Below are 20,119 nucleotides of genomic sequence, written 5' to 3'. Positions count from 1 at the left end.
CCAATAGCTACCCTACTATTGGTTAAAAGAATAGATTGTGCACTGCGTCAAGTCACCTTTTTGAAGAACTACTGCTGATGAAACTTTACAGAGTCAGGAGAGTTATTGAGGTGGAGAACTGCCTGAGGGAACAGCAGATCCTCATTAATCCCAAGTAATAATCCCAGACTCCCTATCAGTCCTCTACCTCTCCATCGACCTACATCTGTAGCTATTATCAGATAGCTGCCACATTTGTACAAGCATTAAATGCATCCAGCTTTGCAACCCTTTTGCCTTTGTTTTCTATTTTGGGTTATTGTTTTATACATGTCACAATGCAATGCTCAGAGAGCAATACAAAATCACAAATCTTCTTTAAAAATTTCAAGAAATTAAGTAAAAAACATATTGATGTATTGGATTTGATACAGGCATAGGTTTGTATCATGTAGTGTGTCGTGTCATATAATATTCATCATGTAATGAGATTTCACTCCATGTGAAACATCAAAAAGCAGTTTTCTCTGCTGTGAAACAGAGGTGTACGTTACAATTTTTGCACATCACTTTGGGTGTTCCTGTGCACCCAGGAACCCTGCATCTTCCCTTCTTGTCAAACATTATTTGCCAGAGTGAGGTATTGTCCAAGCGGACATCCTGGTTAGGGATGGGAGCCGTGGGCCACTGCTTCCTCTTCTCATACTGTTGGGAAATCTTACCACTGGTTCGCCCTCTCTTCCTGGCATCTTGTTTGGATTTGCACAGACTGCGTGCAATTAGGGACTTGAAGGCATAAAGGCGCACGTGGTCACTTCTCGCCATTCCACTGTCAGCACAATCCCATCTGTAGATGAGCTAACATGTCACCACTGCCAAATCTATGAAATAAAAGACAAGGGGGTGGTACCATTTCTTTGACCTGATTTTGGTGAGATATAAAACAATCAGTGAATCCAAGTCGACACCTCCCATGTGCTGATTGTATGTGGATACTGCTGCAGGGCATGGGACCTTGATGGTTTTCTTTTGGCCATTGTACCATCTGTCGACATGGGATTCAAGGTGAGCACCTACGTAGCTACTGAGGAGGGTGACTGGCCTGTTGTCATACCATTTGACTGCATGCAGCTGGGTATCTCGAACATAGGCCGTTGCTTCCTGGAATGATCTTTTCAGATCAGCGTCTGGCATCATGGAAATTCCTAGCAAGCGATTAGAGCACACCGTACCTAGACAGTGAATGCCTTGCTGGGACAGCAAGAGCATCAGTGGGACTGAGCTAAACCAGTTGTCAAAGAACATCTTGAAATTCCTATTTTTCGGTACTGGTTCTGCCAGGTGCAGTACTACATTCCCACTTGTCCCTATATCTGGAAGCTCAGGTGGATGGACAGCTTTCCCAGTATAATCTTCAAAATTGTGTTGAACGCCATCTGATCCAGCAAGGACCAATATTTTGTTACTGGTTAGGTACTGCTTGGAGACAGAATTGCATCGGCTGATGGAGGATGATTAACCATTCAGGCTGTACTGGAGAGGGAGTGGTGACACGTTTTCCATTGAGGGGTCTTGGAAAAATTACTGTCATCTTCAAACAGACTGTCATCTTCATCTGTGTCTTCATCTTCATGCTCACTGGTATCTAGAGTGTCTATAAAAATATATGAAAAGTAAGTTTCCAATGCCAACGGAAATGCAACACGAATAACTACAGCTTAATATTTTGAATGCTGTCTGCTGTATAAACCTATCTTTTGAATAATAACCAGAGCTACTGACAGAACTTCTGAAGTTATTTTTTTTCACTTCTGCTCAAACATTTTTCTCCATTCCACTCCTCTTCACTGTCACTGCTGTCTATCTCACTGTCAGATGTGATTTGCCTAACATGCGGATCCTGCTCTTTTCTTCCATAGAACAATCGTATGTCCATTTTCTGTGAAAATGTGTTACTGTTAAAAGGAGTAAAATAAAAATAATAAATATAACTATATTTACATTTATGCATTTGGCAGACACTTTTATCCAAAGCAACTTATAGTGCACTTATTACAAGGACAATCCCCCCGGAGCAACCTGGCGTTAAGTGCCTTGCTCAAGGGCCCAACAATGGCATCTTGATGGTGCTGGGGCTTGAACCCCAGACCTTCTGATCAGTAACCCAGTAACCCTGAGCCACCACTGCTTCTCAAATTTAGAGCTTATATTGTGCACTAATACATGTGATAATATGTGATAATGTCCAAAAACACACTGTCAGCAAAGACATCCTTGAACAGCACCCCTTATCGCACAACAGGGCAATGAAAACAAAAACAGAATTTCTGAGCATGCAAAATAAAAAAAAAAACGTAATAAAACCGGACAAAAGGTCTCTCTACACACACACATTTTTATGTACAATTAATTTAATTTTAAATAAGATTATTAAAGCAAATAATCTTACCTTCTCACACCATGTGCTCCTGTGACCATGTGTCAGAAAAGGAAATCCCACCTTCAAATGGTGCTTGATAGCATCCACACCTTACTGGACTGTTCTTTGATACTTTTTGACCATTTTAATTGGTTGCTATCATTTAAAGAAACATGTACTGAAGGGCAATGCTGTGCTGTAGAGGGCTCAGATTACTTTAATTTAATAAATGTAGGGTACAATGGGGCAGATGGCACACTTTAAGAAAAAAGTGCTTTTATTTTTCTGGTCACAAAGTGAATCAAGGTGGCAAGGGAACCTTTAACCCCACACTTGGGGTAAAAGGCTCCCTGGGGGGGCTATAGTGATATTGTGTAAATAAATGGACAATAGTTATTGGGCAACATTAGTAAACTTAATTAAGATAATACTTATTCAAAATAACCACTTCAGGAAAGGGTTCACAATTTTCTTTTTAATTTCAAACATGTTTGGCATTTCATAACATCTCAAGTATTCTTTAAAAAATTCATCTCCGCTGTGATTGTATTAGTCAATGTGAGCCCACTTTCAAAATTTTTCATAACTAATCCATTTGCCCCACATGAAATGGGGGCCTTTAATCCCTGGAACAGAGGTTTATTTATTTTTTTATTATTTTTTTACCACAAATACTATCCTTTCACTTACTGGGCAGTTATTAATGTATTTATTTATTAATTTTTTCATCTTGATCCAAATTTAAAATGATAAATACGTATTTTATCTCAAAATATATGCAATAATTTCAGGGATTTACATTAACGACATGCGTTTGCTAATTTTTAAAAAATCAATCTTTAGATAGTTTATCTGGGATTTAGAGGCACCTGCTCGACATAGAGCAGTGTTTGACCAGAAGAGGGCAGTGAATTTTAACGAAGAGAGGAACAAAGGTACCCGAGAAGAAGCATCAATGGGATCTTTTAATGGATAATAATAATAATAATAATAATAAAATAGACTAGTTATCATCACGTGGCTTTTAATATCAAAGCGTTGTTTGCTAAATTAAATGTACTAAAATCATAACAACGATAATAATATAATAAGTGTCCTAATAGCACAGAAATTAATTTATGAATTGTACATTTTGCCAAGCTAGAATTTCATGATAACGTTATAATACCATAGAATGTAGCATAATCTACTTTTGCTTTGGAAAAGATACATTAAATTAGACTTCAATGTCACGTTTCTGGCAAATATTTGGGGTAGGCATTCATAAGTAACCTATTGTAAAAAATATGTGAACCTATAGGCTTCAGCTATTGTTCCATTAGAATGAAGACAACTAGAGGGAACCTAAATTACACTTTGTTTAGATGTTGCATTTATTTCGGTATTTTGTTCTTTGATTGGACAAAAAACATAATATATAACTGAAGACGATTCGCTATGTGAAATATCCACTTCCCCTTTTACAGTAAGTCACCGAGCCCCAAACAATGTATTCACATGCTAAAAACAAAACGCTGATAGAAATCCGTGCCATCCCATCAGAGAAGAGCATGTGTGGAACGCACCTCGTTCACACCAATCATGACAATGGGAAGGACTTGTACACAAGAACGTTAGGTTGTCAGAGGCAGGCGGATTGGGCAATAACAAAACCTCCCACTAATCATACGGCTAGTCACGAGAGTTCGAACTTTATCAGTGTGACTGGGGAGTTCCAGAGCACGAGGGAGCGTAATGCGATTGAAAAATAAACAAATACCCGTCGCTGCTCGTCTCGAAGCGTTTCGGGATTATTGGTTGTGGTAATATTTTATTAGGATACACTGTGGTCTTCTTCAAGCAAAACGATGGAGCCAGTCAGCTAGCTTGCTGGCTATCTAAACTATCCGAAGGGGAAGTGGTAGCAGTCATCGCTTCAGAGTTTCGCTATCTGACTCGACAGCTAGCCTAGCCTTCGCCTAACACACCCACTGTCTGCCTGTTTGTCGTTTGCGCTTGTTTCAAATAACCTGGACTTCAACCAGCTCCGGCTTTTCGCTCAACTTAAAAGCATGGTTTGGCTAAAAAGAGCATTTGGCTGTTGTTAGCCAGCTAGCGAGGTGAAACTAGAGTCGGCCTGACAATACGGTGGCGTGGACTGGATCATTCGTGCTGTTGTCACTCATTAACAACAGACTGCAGCTCTGACGGTTTACTTCTAAACAGTTACTCCACTGGTTTTGGGAGAAATAGGAAGCATTCAGCTTCGCGTTTCTGTGACTGGCGCATCTCTGGAGAGCAGATCTCTCTCTCAGCATGCAGGACAAAAGACTGGAGATGAGCAGATTGGAGTTTTAATCACCGTTGGCTGTTTGGAACTGTCTTAACTGACTGTCCATTTGGGGAAAGGCAGGAACACAGGCAAGAATGAAGAAGTTTTCGCGTATGCCAAAGTCAGAGAGCGGAAGTCTCGGGGGTGGGTCTGGATCTGGTACTGGAAGCAGCAACTACATTGGAAAGGTGTTTGCTGTCGGTCGATACCAAGTCACGGTAGAAGAGCTGATCGCTGAAGGTAATGGATCAATCGAATTTGTGTGGCCCTTAAAAATTGGCTTAAGTTAGATGGCAAGCAAAACTTGCCGGCGAAGTGTATAATAGGCGTTTAAACATAAATCCCAAAACATCTGAGCCATAAGGAAAGATGAAGGTGCATTAGGCTGTTTACTGCAGGTTTGCACCTCGCCATTTCAGCACTTCATATTGGGCCTTTTGACCTAACGGTAACGTAGCTCCTTGCCAGGAAAATAAAAACTAGCTAACGCTAGTCCTTCTTACAACTTACAAAGCAAACCGACCACACATCAATGAAGAGTGTAGATTGAGAAAATGTTGCCTCTATTTCACTTATTTCTTGGGTATACCATTGTTAATGATCACATGACATTGTTGCCAATGCAAACGACACAGAACAACAGGGTTCTCACAGACTAGTTCCTTTTTCATCTTGTAAAACTTTAAACGCACACGTTTGGTAAATGATCAGGCAGTTTGTTCTGCCTCAAACATCCATTTGGTTTACTGTCATTCAAACTGCCACACTTTGCATTGGCATGAGAAAACAGCTCAATCAAAAATAGGGTTTGAGTGTAAAATAAAATGTATCTAAGGGGTGCATTCGTGTGCTGTCATTACACCCCCTTCGCAGTTCAGTTTACAGCTTGTTTTATTAAAGTAGATTTTTCTCACTTAAAGGAATAGTTTGCATTCAATAATGAAAAATAAAATAAAATAATTAAAATTGTGTGTATGTGTGTATATATATATATATATATATATATATATATATATATAATTCTCTCATCATTTACTCACCATTATGCCATCTCAAACTCGTATTACTTTCTTCTGCAAGATATTGGGTGTTTTTGTCCATAGAGTGTGTCAATGGGGTTCAACCTCCAAAAAGGACACAAGAGGCAGCATAAAGGTAATCCATACTAGTTTTAGATGCAATATATCGACCAGGCTGATTAATTAGCCGATATTTGGCCATGTTGTGAGCATCTGCCTATAACTGTGTTCACTTGGTCTTTTCTTAGAATTGTTAACCTTGTGTTAGTTCCAAAATCAACCAATTGATTTGTCAATGGATGGTCAACACTTTTTGTTTTCATGTTTTTTTTTCTTTTTCAAGATTGTGCAAATGTGAGTAAATATTGCATAAAATAAGTGTTTGTTACACTTTAAATTGTGTTTTTTTTTTTTTAATCTGCATTCATGTTCTCTAGATATCGGCATTGGCCATTGGTAAACCCATATCGGTCGACCACTAATCCATAAGATTTGTGTAGTTTAATACATGTCTTCTGATGTGAGATGATAGGTTTCACAGACCAAAATGTAACTGCTTTTTCACTATAAATCTTGACATTTGCTGTCTTGACACGATCATGATTTGAAGCTTGATTACACTTCCTCACGCTTGACACGTGGATAAGCACTCATGTGCTGTATGTGTTCAAGCTAGAAAGAAGACCCATTTGACATGCATTGTATATAAATGCATCATATCTGTGTAAAAATCTTTGTTTTTGTACCACAGAAGGAAGTTAAATGAGTTTGAGATAGCATAAGGGTGAGTAAATATGTTGTAAATATGTAGGACTGGGAGAAAAGACAGATGCACCGCAGTCTTCATTTGAACAATCTCAATATTTATTCTTAAATCCCAAGATAGATCTTTGACTATGTGCAGCTTTTTATAATGCAAGTAAATCACACGCATACAAAACCAAATGTGTTAGCCACTTGCTGTTACATTTTCAGATTTCACCCCCCTGTGATTGAGTAGACTAATATAGTAGTGAAGAATTTCAGCAGTGAGATTGATCACTGCTTGTTGAGAGTTAAAGGGCACCTATTATGCCCCTTTTCACAAGATGTAATTTAAATCTTTGGTGTCCCTAGAATGTGTCTGAAGTTTCAGCTCGAAATACCCTACAGATAATTTGTTATACCATGTTGAAAATGGCCATTTTGAGGTGGGAATAAAAACAAGCTGTTTTGTGTGTGTCTTTAAATGCAAATGAGCCGGTGCTCCCCGCCCCATATCCAGAACAGGGCGGAGTTTTGACATCTCTGCTTCGGATAACTAGATATCATAAGAAATATGACTGACAGTGAAAATAGTGGTGTTCGGCCCTGTATGTTTGAACCGGAGTCAGACACCGATGAGGGAGAGACTCCGTCAGAAGTAACAACTTTGAGAATGAACCAGGAAGATTCCGAATGGATATTTGATACATTTATTTATTTCTTGTAGAGTTTTTTTCCGCAGTTTTGCAATGATGGATGAGCAACACACAAATACTGTTACAACATTCGCTATGCGCTATAATGAAATAACACAAACACAAACAAACATGTCCGTCTGCAGTGTCTGTCAACAGTTGTGGGCTGGGTCTGTACAAAGTGATGTCACTTTGTACAGACCCTGCCCACAACTGTTGACAGACATGCAAATGGCTTGTTCTGAGACAGTACTTATGAGTTATGGGGATTAAAAAAAGGTCTGGGTGGATTTTTATTATTATAGGGTGGTTGTCTACACACATTGCCAAAACACATTTATGTTCAAACACCATGCAAAAGTGAATTTTGCATAATAAGTCCCCTTTAAAGTTTAGCTTTACTTATTCCGTGTAATGTGTCTAAAGAGGAGATCCACACAATCCATTTGTCATTGAATAGTCTTTTAATATCCATTCTGTTCTTTGCAGTCAAAAAATAAACATTTCATTCTAATCACGAGTACTACAGATGAGGTAAAGTATCCTCTGTCAACACCCAGCCCTAATGATAAGAAAATAATTTTTTTTTTGGTAAACTTATTCCTTAAGAGATTTTGTTTGATGTTTTGATAATGACTTCTCTTGACTGTATTAGTCACTCTTGCCCCTTTTGCCACTTTCTTTATAACAACACATATTTAATTAAGTTCAATATGTATTGTTTTACCCAGCTTCATCATCCAGAATCTTGGATCATTCTGTAGGCTAATTCTGTCATTTCATGTGACTATAATACAAGTGATACAATGTTTGTTTCTCACACAAATTTGTGAGTTTCACAGAAGAGCAACTTGGCAGTCCTGAACTTGCTGACTGGACACAATTATATAATTTTGCTGTTTGTGCAAAAGTTCACCCTCACAAACAACCATTGATTTTGAAATGTGCTTTCTTCTCACTCGTTTGCATGCTAAACCTTTTTTGCAACTTGTTTGATGAGCATCGATTGTGGTACATCGTTTATCAGATGGTTTTATCAGTTATTGTTTTATCATGCGCAGACATCTTTCAGTATCAATACAGGCCTATACAGTCATCTGGCTTTGCTCAGTCTTGTTCAAGGAATGCAGATTGAAGTTAATTTAAATATAAATTAATATTCCAGGTTCAATAAAAGTGAAGCTCGATCAACAGTATTTGTGGCATAATGCTGATTAGTAAAATGTATTTAGACTCATCCATCTTTCTCTTTGAAAAACAAAAATCAAGGTTTCAGTACATTGTGTGGCAATGAAGTTATTACATTGAATATAACTTCAAGGTTAGGTTAATCATGTTAATGGGCATTTTGTTTTTCTTGTGACTATACTTTTGAAACCGTGAGTATTTTAATGTTTACAGATTGGCCCCATTCACTTTCCTTTGCTTTTCTGTTTTTAAAGAAAAGGACAGAGGAGTCGAAATTAATTTTTGTGGTAATCACCATTATGCTACAAATGCTGTCGATTCAGCTCAACTTGTTTTGAACCTGGAATATTCACTTAATGTAATGTTTCCTTGCAATGGCTTGAAGAGAGGCACATCATTTTCATGCTGTTCTGGTGATGGAAAGGTTAATTGTGGTCGTTTTATTGTGTTTTTTGAGCACCTGTTGAAAGCGTGTTGGTATGATGTAGTGCCCAGTTCTGTGATGGCATGTAGCTTCTTTTGTTATTGCTTGAGCAAACAACACTGTGCTTTCTTTATATTATTACAATGAATTATTTCAACCAATATATTAGAGACAGATGTGGAGTTGGCAGAGTGTGGGCTGGAATTTAGATAAGTTTCTATCACTCTTTGGGGGCACTATTATTTTTCACTTGCCCCGTCTACAGTAGCTCTCAGATCCTGTCTATGTGGATATAATGTAATGAGACAACTAAAGCTTTTGAGTGAAGCCATTTCCACTTGAACAGAAGTGAAATCTGCAATTCAATGCAAAACCTATAAATATCTTTTGCTGAAATTATTCAGAGTAATCTGTATACCCTGTAATAGAGCAGTTTTCCTGTATTAAAGGACTCAACAATCTTTGTGTGGCCACTAATTGCCAGCCACCTGCTCACATTTCAACCCCCCAAAAAAAAAAACCCTGTTCTGCTTTCTTTTATGTAAACAAAACTGTTATGACGAGTGTTTTGCCCTGTTTTACTTATTCATTATGAGACTGCCAGAATCTGCCTCGATCTTTGATCTTTTACTAAAACATTACCTGTTAGAGATATTTAAAACCAAACAAGTTCAGAGTACTGCTTTATTGTTGTAAGGTCAGTGAGTACATTCTACTGCACTTTTGATTAGAGGGCATATCAACACTGTATATCACTACATTACTAGACTGACCTTGGATGACCTGTTTGCAGAGGTGTCAGCCCACTCACTGAGCATTTCATTACTAAGAGACCTTCTGATTTCCTTAACTTCAAATACACTAATGTGCTATAGGGTCTGTATTGACAGTAGAAGAGAGTTCAGTGATCTCAGACACATTAACTATGGCCTCTTGTGATGTTTAGTAATTGACAAGTGTTCTCTCAGCTTCCAAGCAGTCAATGTTCTCTATAATCCCCGTGTGTGTGTGTGATGTGTGTTGTGTAAGTATCTTTCAGTATCAATACAGGCCTCAACTGTCAGCCTCTTTAGGTGTCATTGCGATTCATTCGTTTAAATTTTTCCACTTGTATGTTCATTACTATGATTGATTTTATCTCTTGCTCATCAGTTTGATAGGCCTGCCATATATGTTTATTATTTATATACCTTTTAAGGGATGATCTTTAAATCAACTGAATCACCCTCATGTTATTTCAAACCTGTATGACTTTCTTTCCTCAAAAAGAGACGGAATGTGAGAGAGTGATAGCCTCAGTCACCATTCACTTTTAATGCATAATTTTCCATAAAATGAAAGTAAAAAGTGACTGACACTTTCATTCTGTCTAACATTTCCTTTTTTGTTCCATGGAAGCCATAAGTGTTCAACCTACAATGGGGGGGGGGTTTGACAGAATTTTCATTTTGGGTGAGCAATACCTTTAAGCAGTCTATATATATATTTAAAGCTTTGTAAACAATAATGATCAGTTTGTTCTGGCCCTCTAATCTGATTGGACAGGCTGTGTTCCAGGAGTTCTGATTTTCTTTGTGTAAAAGCACAGGGACTCTTTACTGTTTGTATCACTCTGCTTGTCTGTGTTCATGCCGTTCCAGACAATCTGTCAGCAGGGATGGACTGACTGTAGGGAGCACTGGGACGGTTCCCGATGGGCCTGTAGTCTTGTGCTTATGGCTGAATCACAGCCGGGCTGGTATTGAGTACAACAGCTTGGTTTATGCCAAATTGGTGAGGTGCTATTTCAAAAAAATATAAAAGTTTTTTGTCTATGTAACCATGCATCAAAATGGCATCTTTGGCCGGTGAGCAACATCTTGTTTTTTCAGCATGTGCGCCACATTTTAAGGATGTCGTGTGATATTTCAGTTCAGTTCATTTTTCTTTATCTGTTTTCAAAGTAATAATGTGTTGTTTGCTGTGGTCTCTCTGTAGCTCTGTTGTAACTTGCACAGTCCTCTAGTGGCAGTATGCTGGTGAATGAAAATGCTATCCACTATTCAAAGAAATTATATATCCTGTGAAAATTATGATTTAATTTGAGGTTGACCTAGGTTGGTGTGCCTTCCCATGTTTATCAAATTCACCCTCTTCTCTTCCATGGTAATTTCTAATTGTAATGATTAGTGTTCACATGGCTGGATTTGTGTAATCTGACAAACTGCCAGGGGCACTTGTGAGGGATGACAAAATGTGATTGTCAGGTTTTTACTCCTCTCAACATTTTAGCTGTACTGTAGACATGCAGACAAACATTTCTTACACTGCTTTGAGAAAATAGGTCACTCAAGCTCTGTGAGTCAGAGTCGGGTTGGCATTTCACTAGGGCTGAATGATTTGGACAAAAAAATCGAATTGCTATTATTTAGAAAAAAATTGCGATTGTGATTTGAACTGCGATATGATAAACATAAAATGTGTGATTCCATTTAACCAAAAGTAAACCATGTTTTGCCCATGCTTTACTGCCAACCAGAAATACTGTTCTAGAAAGGGTGTTCACATTTGGGTCCTCGAGGAAAAAAAACGAAAAAAAAAAACTAAATGAATAAAACGGTGAATCACAGGGCTTGAACTTGAATTTTATATTATTGCAATAATAATAATAAAGTTAAGAAATTGTTATAGAAATATATTTTTGTATAATAATAATAATTATCATTATTACTATACACACCTAACTGAACTCCTACACTGTAAATTCCAACTTGCTTACTCTACTTACTTTTTTGGAAACAGCTTGCACATAAATATTTTAGTTTAGTCCAGCACAGTAACATGAAGTTTTGAGTAAACTTGACACAAATTTAGGTGTCATTTCTGTTAAAAGATTTTAAATGGTAAATGGTCTGCACTAATATAGCACTTTTTTAACCTTAGTGGTTCTACAAAGTGCTTTACACTGCATCTCATTCACCCATGTCTTGTCCAAGACACTTCAGCATGTGGAGTCGTGTGGACTGGGAATCAAACCACCAACCCTGTAATTAGTAGACAACCAGCTCTACCACCTGAGCCACAGGCCTAGTTAATTGAACTTTTGCACATTAGGCATTATGTACTTTATAAATCTTAGTAAAGTTAACTAAGCACAGAGCCTGATAGTATTTTTACTATTTGAAAAATTATTGCAGAAAGAATATTTGAATATTCGACTACTCATGCACATCCCTAGTTGTGTATTTATAAAAAAAATTGACTGTGAAGAGTGCTTTAATTCTTCATGCATTCTTGATTTCACCGTTTCTATGATTGCAAGCTTTTCTGTAATCTTTTTTTTTGTTTAAGCTGACCTTCAGGGTTTAAGTTAAGGGTCTCGTAAGTTTTCCAGTGAAATATGCGTTATCTGGTTCAAATGGTTAAATTTAGCTGGAGAACATTTGTCTTTGGGGGGATGGGGGTGCTTTTGCATACAATTATGCAGCAGATTTAAAAATGGCACACACAGTGAAAATGTTGTGTTCATCTATGAGAGAAAAAATGAAGAACCACCTGTAAAGTTCCAAAAGAATGACAAGTCAGCCTTGTGTTGGTATAAAGGAAGTTGTCACAAAGTGCAGAATCTCTTAGCTTCTTACCAAAAGCAAACGTCGCTCTATTTTTAGCGTGTCAGCATTTACCACAGATACATTTGTGAGAATCATTGTGGTGTAACTTGGAGGACCCAAGGGAAACTGATTAGGCAGTGTTCTTTAACAGATATTTGTGATCTGCATGTGGGCCGTTGATATTTATGAAAGATTCCTCTGTAAAAAAAATAAGATATGCTTTCAGACCTATGGGATGTCATGCAGATGTCAAAAGAAACAGAAAAAGATGACAAAGAGATGAAGTTGAAGGACAACTGCTGCATTTTAGTAGCAGTAGTTTGAATGTGTGTACATGTGTGATCCTTTCTGAAATGATGTTAGTCCAAATGGATCACGACAGGCTATTAAGGATTGTGTCATTTTTACTGCCCATGGAATAGGTCTGCGCTGTTTACCAGTACTAACGAAGTACCGCGTATAGTTGTAGCAGAGGCCATGATGAGTTGGGTGAGTGTTTTGTTGCCATATCTAGAAGTTGCGGTTTTCTTCACTGTGAAAGCACAACCTGTTTGCTTGGACTTCCAAAGGCAGATGCATTGAAGTTGAATTGAATCAGTGGTTAAAATGTATTTAAATTATTTAGTAGTACAACCACAACCAATGCTGGATTTTCAAGACGGATACTCCTGAAAGATGATGCAGTTCCCACTTTGTTGGGACAATCTGGAGCTTCATCTGCTACCGAGAGTTATAATGCAGGGTTGTGTGTTGTAGTGCACAGCTGTAGGCCTCTGCTAATCTGATAGCTAATGTTATTGACATGTGTAGAAATAGTATTGCTAATCAGCTGCAGGCCCACTTTTAACTATAATTGTGTAAAATTGTGCAGATTGTTTGTCGTTCTTACTATCATGAATAGTGATCAAGTGTGGAGATGGATTTATTTTTACAAACGGTAATTTTACATCTGCAATCCACGGTAGTGCTTGGCTAACTTGCTATGTAATGTTATTGTTTTAAGGGTTTATTACACAGCTGTGGGTCGGCTTTTACCTAAAACTGTGTAGCAAAATGGTGGATCTCAAGAGTTTTATATAATTATAATTACAATCTATAATGTTACATCTGCAATCCACGGTAGTCCACGACTAACTTGCTCACTAACTCTCTACACCCGGTAATGTCCAACCGGGAGTAAGCCTCTGTTCTCCTTCCATGAAAAGAAATCGGCTTCACACATTCCAGCAAAAGATGAGTAACTTAGATGCACTACTTGTCTTTTACTTGAAGCATTTTTAGTTTCACAATAGGGCTGAAAAAAAAATTTTAGTTGTCGAATAGTCGTTTGATCTCATTTAACTTAACATGAGATCATATGAAACTAAAATATAATGGAATTATAATGGAAAAATTCAGAATAATAAGAAAATACAGAAGCACTGTCATCGTGAAATAAAGCAGAGCCAGATCTGGCATTCCACTTAAGCAAAACATGTTACCTACATGTCAAGAATCTAAATGGCAAACAACCTGGCATTATATCTTTAATGCGTCATTTATTGACGTGCATCATAAACAAACTACAAAAATGGCATTTCTCTGTGCGGTCAGCGCCACGTCTATGAGTCGTGTGAAGGGGGAGAGATTGAAACTGCACCCTTCTGAGGCACCCTCTGACGCAGGAACACTCGTCCCTCGTGGGCGTTTGCTGTAGCAAGATTAATAACATGATGGATTGTGACTTATTGAATCATAATATACTGTAGCCTATGTGTCACGTGTATATCTTATTGTGAAGTAAATTGGCTCTATTAAGAAGATAGAGTTTGGTTTTGTGAGATAAAGATGGATCGAAGTGAAAATAAAGGTGAGAGAGTGTAATCTTAGCCCATTATACATTGCAACAAAGCATTTGATCAGTCTTTTTTGGCTTGTTTTCCAAAAATAATATCTAAAATTCCTTTTAAAACAATGTACATTTACATTAGAAGCTATACTGCAGAAGAAAAAAATATTATTGGAGAGTGTTGAATACAATATTTAAATGTTTAAAATATCTAAAAACAGCCTACTTCAAACAAGATACATTTACCTGAGAAGCAACATATAAGATATTTAGACTTGCTTTTAGAGAATATGTGCAAAACATTGGAAAACAAAACAAAAACTCTTGATTTACAGTAGTTTTTTCTGCATTGAATTTTTACTGAATTAAACTTAATAAAAAAAACATTTTCTTTGAATTCAGTGAATGTCATTTAGATTCAGAAAATGTAATTTAGAGGTATTTTTAAAAGATGACTTTGTCCTCATTGTTAGTAAGCACATTTAATTCAACCGTTTAAGTCTAAGCACAAGTTGAATAGTCAGTTAAGAGCTAAAGATTAATCATTGCAATAATCAACCGAATAATCGTTCTAAAAATCGTTAGATTAGTGGTTTATCAAAATAATCATTAGTTGTAGCCCTATTTCTCAATAATCTTCAGTGTACTTGTAAAAAGCTACTAAATGAAAACCTACCACTGTGAAACGATCAGCTCAGGTCGTGCTTGCGAAGGTGGTTCGGGTCGTTCAGCTTGTTCTTCCAAGCTTTCATTATTTCATTTATTATCGGTCCTAGGATCGAACTAGTATGGCAAAAACCAAAGCCACTGTTACCATAGTTACAGTAGTGTTTACAGCTGCTCTGGAAGACTCTGGAGCTGAAACTCTGGTAAGATCCGTTACGTTTCTGACACGCTCTACACGGTTGACCAATTACAACAGACTAGGCCAGCTGACCAATCAGAGCAGACTGGGCTTTTCAGAAAGGGGGCTTTAAAGAGACAGGAGGTAAATCAGAGAGTTTTGGTCAGAGTAGGAAGAGCAGGGAAAGAAATGTAGAGTATGAGAAAAAGAATGTGTTTTTTGAACATTTAAGCATTTAAACCTATTCTAGTAGACTCCCAAAATAAAATAATGAACCTGTAAATTAGCATAATATGGGCTCTTTAAAAGGAATCCAGATTAAGGACTAAGGTGAGCGACTCTGTGCTGGTGAACTTGCTGGCTTTTCACCTGGCACCGTTTTCCTCATCGTAGGACTAGCAGCTTAAATGTTTGTGTCCAGTTCCTACTCTACATTTGTACGTGGAGAGAACTAAGGCATTTAGGACACAAGTGTGATATTTTGTCGCCCCCACCCCCGACACCACAAGTCGGTTGATGGTCTGTTTTGGACAGTATATCTGCAATACGGGAGTTGCCTATATCCCATAGTGCGATATCGAACGAAAGTTAGAAAGATAACTTTAGGTTCAGGTGCGAAAATTTCATCAAAATGTTGGGGGGGGGACAATAAACAACAATTCTCAAGAGCAATTTTTGAAGGGGACACCAATAATACAGGCAAAATTGTACATGCAAGGATACGTGTACACCGAGGAAAGCCTTACTACTATTATTAGTGTAGCATGGAGCTAAAACAGGCAATATGGTGTCTAAAATGTACATCACTTAATATCAACTTCTTGTTTATTAAACTTGTATAAAATCAAAATCACATTTGTTATCATGCTGATATCTGGAGAAAAACTGCACTCTTCTTGTGATATTATATTAGATTAACTATATTAAATGATATAAACCGACTAAATCACAGTGAAAGCGTTAAAATCTACATGCGCACCCGGACTAGTCTAATCTACAAGACTAACGTTACATCACGTAGTGTATGAGTACACTCTATGGGTGTGTGTGTGTGTGTGTGTGCGTGTGAGTGGGGATATACTACTGTATATCTACTGTATACAAGCTAGGTAAACGCATAGACTGTGTTAAACGTTATAATCGCTAACATAGCAGACTGCATCAGTGACAAAGGTACATTGGTACACAAGTACACAATCATATATTTGTTTTTTGACATGATTTATTAATGACTCCGCATCATCTATATTAAAGAGAAAATAATCACTTCATCCGATGTTTAAAGTGAATAAAATAACATGGACTTACTGGAGTTCCACAACTACTCAAAAACTTTGTTCTTCTCTCCCGCCACCGGAATGTGTGTGTGTGTGTGTCGGTGGTGAGGTAAAAGGGGCGGAGGCAGTGGACCAAAGCACTGTGAGGCAAGGGAGGGGGGACTCAAAATGTTTAAAACGTTTTTTTGTTGTTGCCCCGTTTGCATTTGTATTATTTTATTTGTTAAACAATTATTTTAAGAATATATCATTATATTATTTACAATACACATATTTTAATGATATTTTAGGGGGGCAACCCTCAGATTGGGGGGGTCCTGACCCCCCTAAATAACAGGAGTGAGGTATCTCACCACACTTCTCTCCTTGCAGTTTCATGGAGAAGAGATATGCGGAGAATGAAAAAGAGACCTGTTGCTCTCTCTTATATAGGGAGATGGGGCTCCATTATCACTGCTGTGTTTGGTCTGTCAGCTAACAGACGTGGTTCATTGCTTCCAGAGTTGGATACGCCTGAGGTGAATTCCCATAGTGAGATACCTCACTCCTATTATCAGAGAACCAGGGTTACAAAAGTATCATAAAGATAACTTAATACACCCTGTTCAACTCAACACAAAATTAGGATGATTTGCTCAATTTAATTTACAGACCTAAAGTCTGATATCAGTAACATATTAATGTATCAAATCTACAGTAGCCTATTTATCATTCCTAATCATTCCTACAGTAGCCTAATAATCACAACTGAACAACAATTATGAATTTCACTTTTACCTGTAATATTGTTTGTTTATATTGTTTTAATATTACCTGTTTCAGACAGACAGGTGACAGCTGCTTTGTGTTTGAGTGTGTCAGTGTGCTTCAGTGAAAAGTGTATGTATATTGGTCCAGTTAAGGATTTTTAAGACACTTAGGCCAAGGCTAGAAAGATGAGCCTAATGTTGCTCAATTCAAATGTTCTTTTTAGACTGCTTTCACACTTGTTCAATTTCTAGGTCCAAACCGGAGTTCTGTACTACTACACTCCACTGCAGGTTTTTTTTTTTTTTTCACATTGTATTGTTTAGCTCCAAACTGTGGGATGCCATTTGCATCATCAACATGAATACGACTGTGAGAAGTGCTAGCAAGGACCAACATCTGTTTACTACTACAGAAAGCTAATGATATGATGTCAGATTTTTGACCCCTTGGTTTTAATTCCTAAACCTAAAATGTAAAGAACACAACTGGTGTATGTCTGCCATAGATATATTGCAAGAGATGTAAAGAATGTGAGCTGCTTGCTGAAGGCAGTTTTTGTTTGGACACGGAGTAGTGATAAATGCATTTGGGCTGGAACTAACGATTATTTTGATAATTGATTCATCTTCGATTATTTTATTTTTTCATTAATTGATTAATTCTATATAAAAAAATAAAAAAAAACTTTATTTCCTGTATTTTATTAAAATGTGATTTTAAAAATATTTTTTTTTATAAAGGGCACAACTATTTGGTTTGATTTACAGCACTGAATTCTACTAAACAATTCACTTGAACAGCCAGAATCATGAAAGTTAAGTTTGAATTTATTATTATTTATAATATTATTACTTTCAGGACATATTAAAACAGTTCCTTTCCTTTACTTGTAAAGCTTAACAAAAAGTGCTTTTCATTAAAGAGTAAAATGATCCATCAGGGATGGAGTGGGACAAAAAAAAAATCAGCCTAGCAGAGGGCAAAATGAAACCAGAATAAAATATAAAAACTTCTGTCCAGCTAAAAAAGACAAGTATGTTACTGATTACATACATTTATATTTAGAATACATATTGTAAGTTTTAACAAAGTGTAGTCACTCATTACATGTTTCTAAACTATAGAATTTATACTACTTTTTAAAACTTTTAATGGTAGTGTATGCTTATCCAGTAAAATAATGTTTGCCATAATATAAATGTACTTGCGAAATCAGACATTACATTTGGCATTATCAGGACTATCAAATCATCGTATTACATGTGCTTACATGATGAGAAGAAACAGTAAAACACTTAAAAGATGGAACACTTGGACCTCTGAGACATTATGACATCCATGAAAACTGCATACTTGATCACATTAAAGTGCACGTGTGTAATCAAATGATTGTGCTCCCTTTCTCCTTTGCAAATGGTTTGATTAACGTGGATGTGCGTGCTTGCATGCTCGGTACAGTTGAACGGAGACTCGCTTGTGGTAAAGACAAACGGTTTTGCGAAATGGAAATACACACCTGATTTTTAAATCATAACATGTATACATTACAAAAAAGAAAAAGTTATGCACTGGAGAGAAACAAGTCTTAAGCGCATGAAACAGCACAAGCCCTCTTTCAACGCACCTGATGCAGCAACCGCGCTACTATAAAGGTGTGCTTATTATTTGTTGTTGTAGCCCTGATTATGCTATAATAGACTAATTATACATTATCAATAGCGTTTCAGTTCTTCAAGTTTGGCCGGATTGCATTAAATTCTGAATGAAAACTGTTCTGGAGTCCACATGAACCATACCCCAGAGACTGCTGTTTTCAAGCAGACTTGAGTGTGGTGCGTTCACACCAACAAAATCAACCAAATTCTGATGTCAAACCGGCATGTTAAGGACCCTCATAGAGATTGGGGAAGGATGGTAAGTGTAAACATTTAAAATTACAACCAAAAAGTTATGATTGCCTGATATCCCTTAGGGTAATAGAATGATTTATAATAGGTTTCTTGCTACTGTTCTAGAGCAAGGGAAAGAAATAATTGACAAGTATGTCAGAATAGCACCTGACCTGGTAACATATTAGTAATAATCCAGTACAATTTAGGCCAGTTATGGGTATGATTTTATTGCATGTAATGCTTATTCTGTAATTTTTGCTTCTTGTGATGTGTTTCTAGACACTTTATTTTTCTGTGCCAGTTAATTTACTGTCATCTACTTGTTTAACGTTCAAGTTTCTGTAAATGGGTTTGAATGAACAGATGTTTTATTTTAAATTTAATAAAAATCTTTCTCCTATCCCAGCAACTACAAGCAAGCAAGCTGTAGTAGGGCTGCACTATTAATCATATTTTAACCGCGATCTTGGTTTGTGCCTCTTAAGCATAACTGTCTGTGATATTGGTGAGCTAGCAAGCAGAAATTACAACCAGGTAAAGTTACAAATTGTTGTTAATTTTCATCCTATGGATGACAGATCAAATCACAAGATCTTTCGAAGTCTTGACCACAACAGTCTGGTTCCGGAAGTGAAAATCCCATAATTTTTTTTTTTCATAGACTAAAGGTTTATTAGTTATAGTTGAAAATCAATTAAAGGAATGTGCGCTCAGTCTGCGATAGTTTAACTTTTAAAATCATGTTTAAAAGTGGAATTCCTGGTGGACAGCTACACAACCCATGGTCCAGCAGAGACTGATCCACCAATGAGAACTGCAGACAACAAATCCCAACAAACTAGTTCAGCAGCGACCACCCAGGCTGACACAGCCACAACGACATCAGCTTAACCAGTGGCATGGTTTTGGCTGGTGTTCAGGAAAACCTCAGTCCAACATTTATATCTCAAATAACTTGCATATTCAGTATGCACTAGAGTTTGACCGATTGTGGATTTTGCAAATACCGATAACTCAGGTGGTGGAAAAGACTTTAAAAAGATTTTAAAATCAATTCATGGAATGTTACAACATTTTCTTAGACATGGGGGTCAGAGAACAAAATGAATAAATTCCCTGATCTAGTTTATTTAAAAAGTAAAATCCCAATAATAATCCG

At 37.1% G+C, this 20,119-nt stretch overlaps 1 protein-coding gene across 3 annotated transcripts in view; it reads left to right on the top strand.

Annotated features, from left to right (window-relative positions):
• The first annotated feature begins 4,073 nt into the window (after positions 1-4,073).
• The window catches only part of LOC127626741 (BMP-2-inducible protein kinase-like), a 49,655-nt gene continuing 33,609 nt past the window's right edge, over positions 4,074-20,119 (top strand). For all 3 annotated transcript variants that reach the window (XM_052102754.1, XM_052102744.1, XM_052102735.1), the window contains exon 1: positions 4,074-4,949. In XM_052102754.1, coding sequence (XP_051958714.1) covers positions 4,805-4,949 — 145 coding nt within the window. In that variant the 5' untranslated portion in view covers positions 4,074-4,804. The remainder of the gene's footprint in view (positions 4,950-20,119) is intronic.

This window comes from Xyrauchen texanus, chromosome 3 (genome assembly GCF_025860055.1).
Source record: "Xyrauchen texanus isolate HMW12.3.18 chromosome 3, RBS_HiC_50CHRs, whole genome shotgun sequence".
Lineage (NCBI taxonomy): Eukaryota > Metazoa > Chordata > Actinopteri > Cypriniformes > Catostomidae > Xyrauchen > Xyrauchen texanus.
Note: the sequence above shows the minus strand (reverse complement) of the source record. Positions and strands in the feature narration are given on the sequence as shown.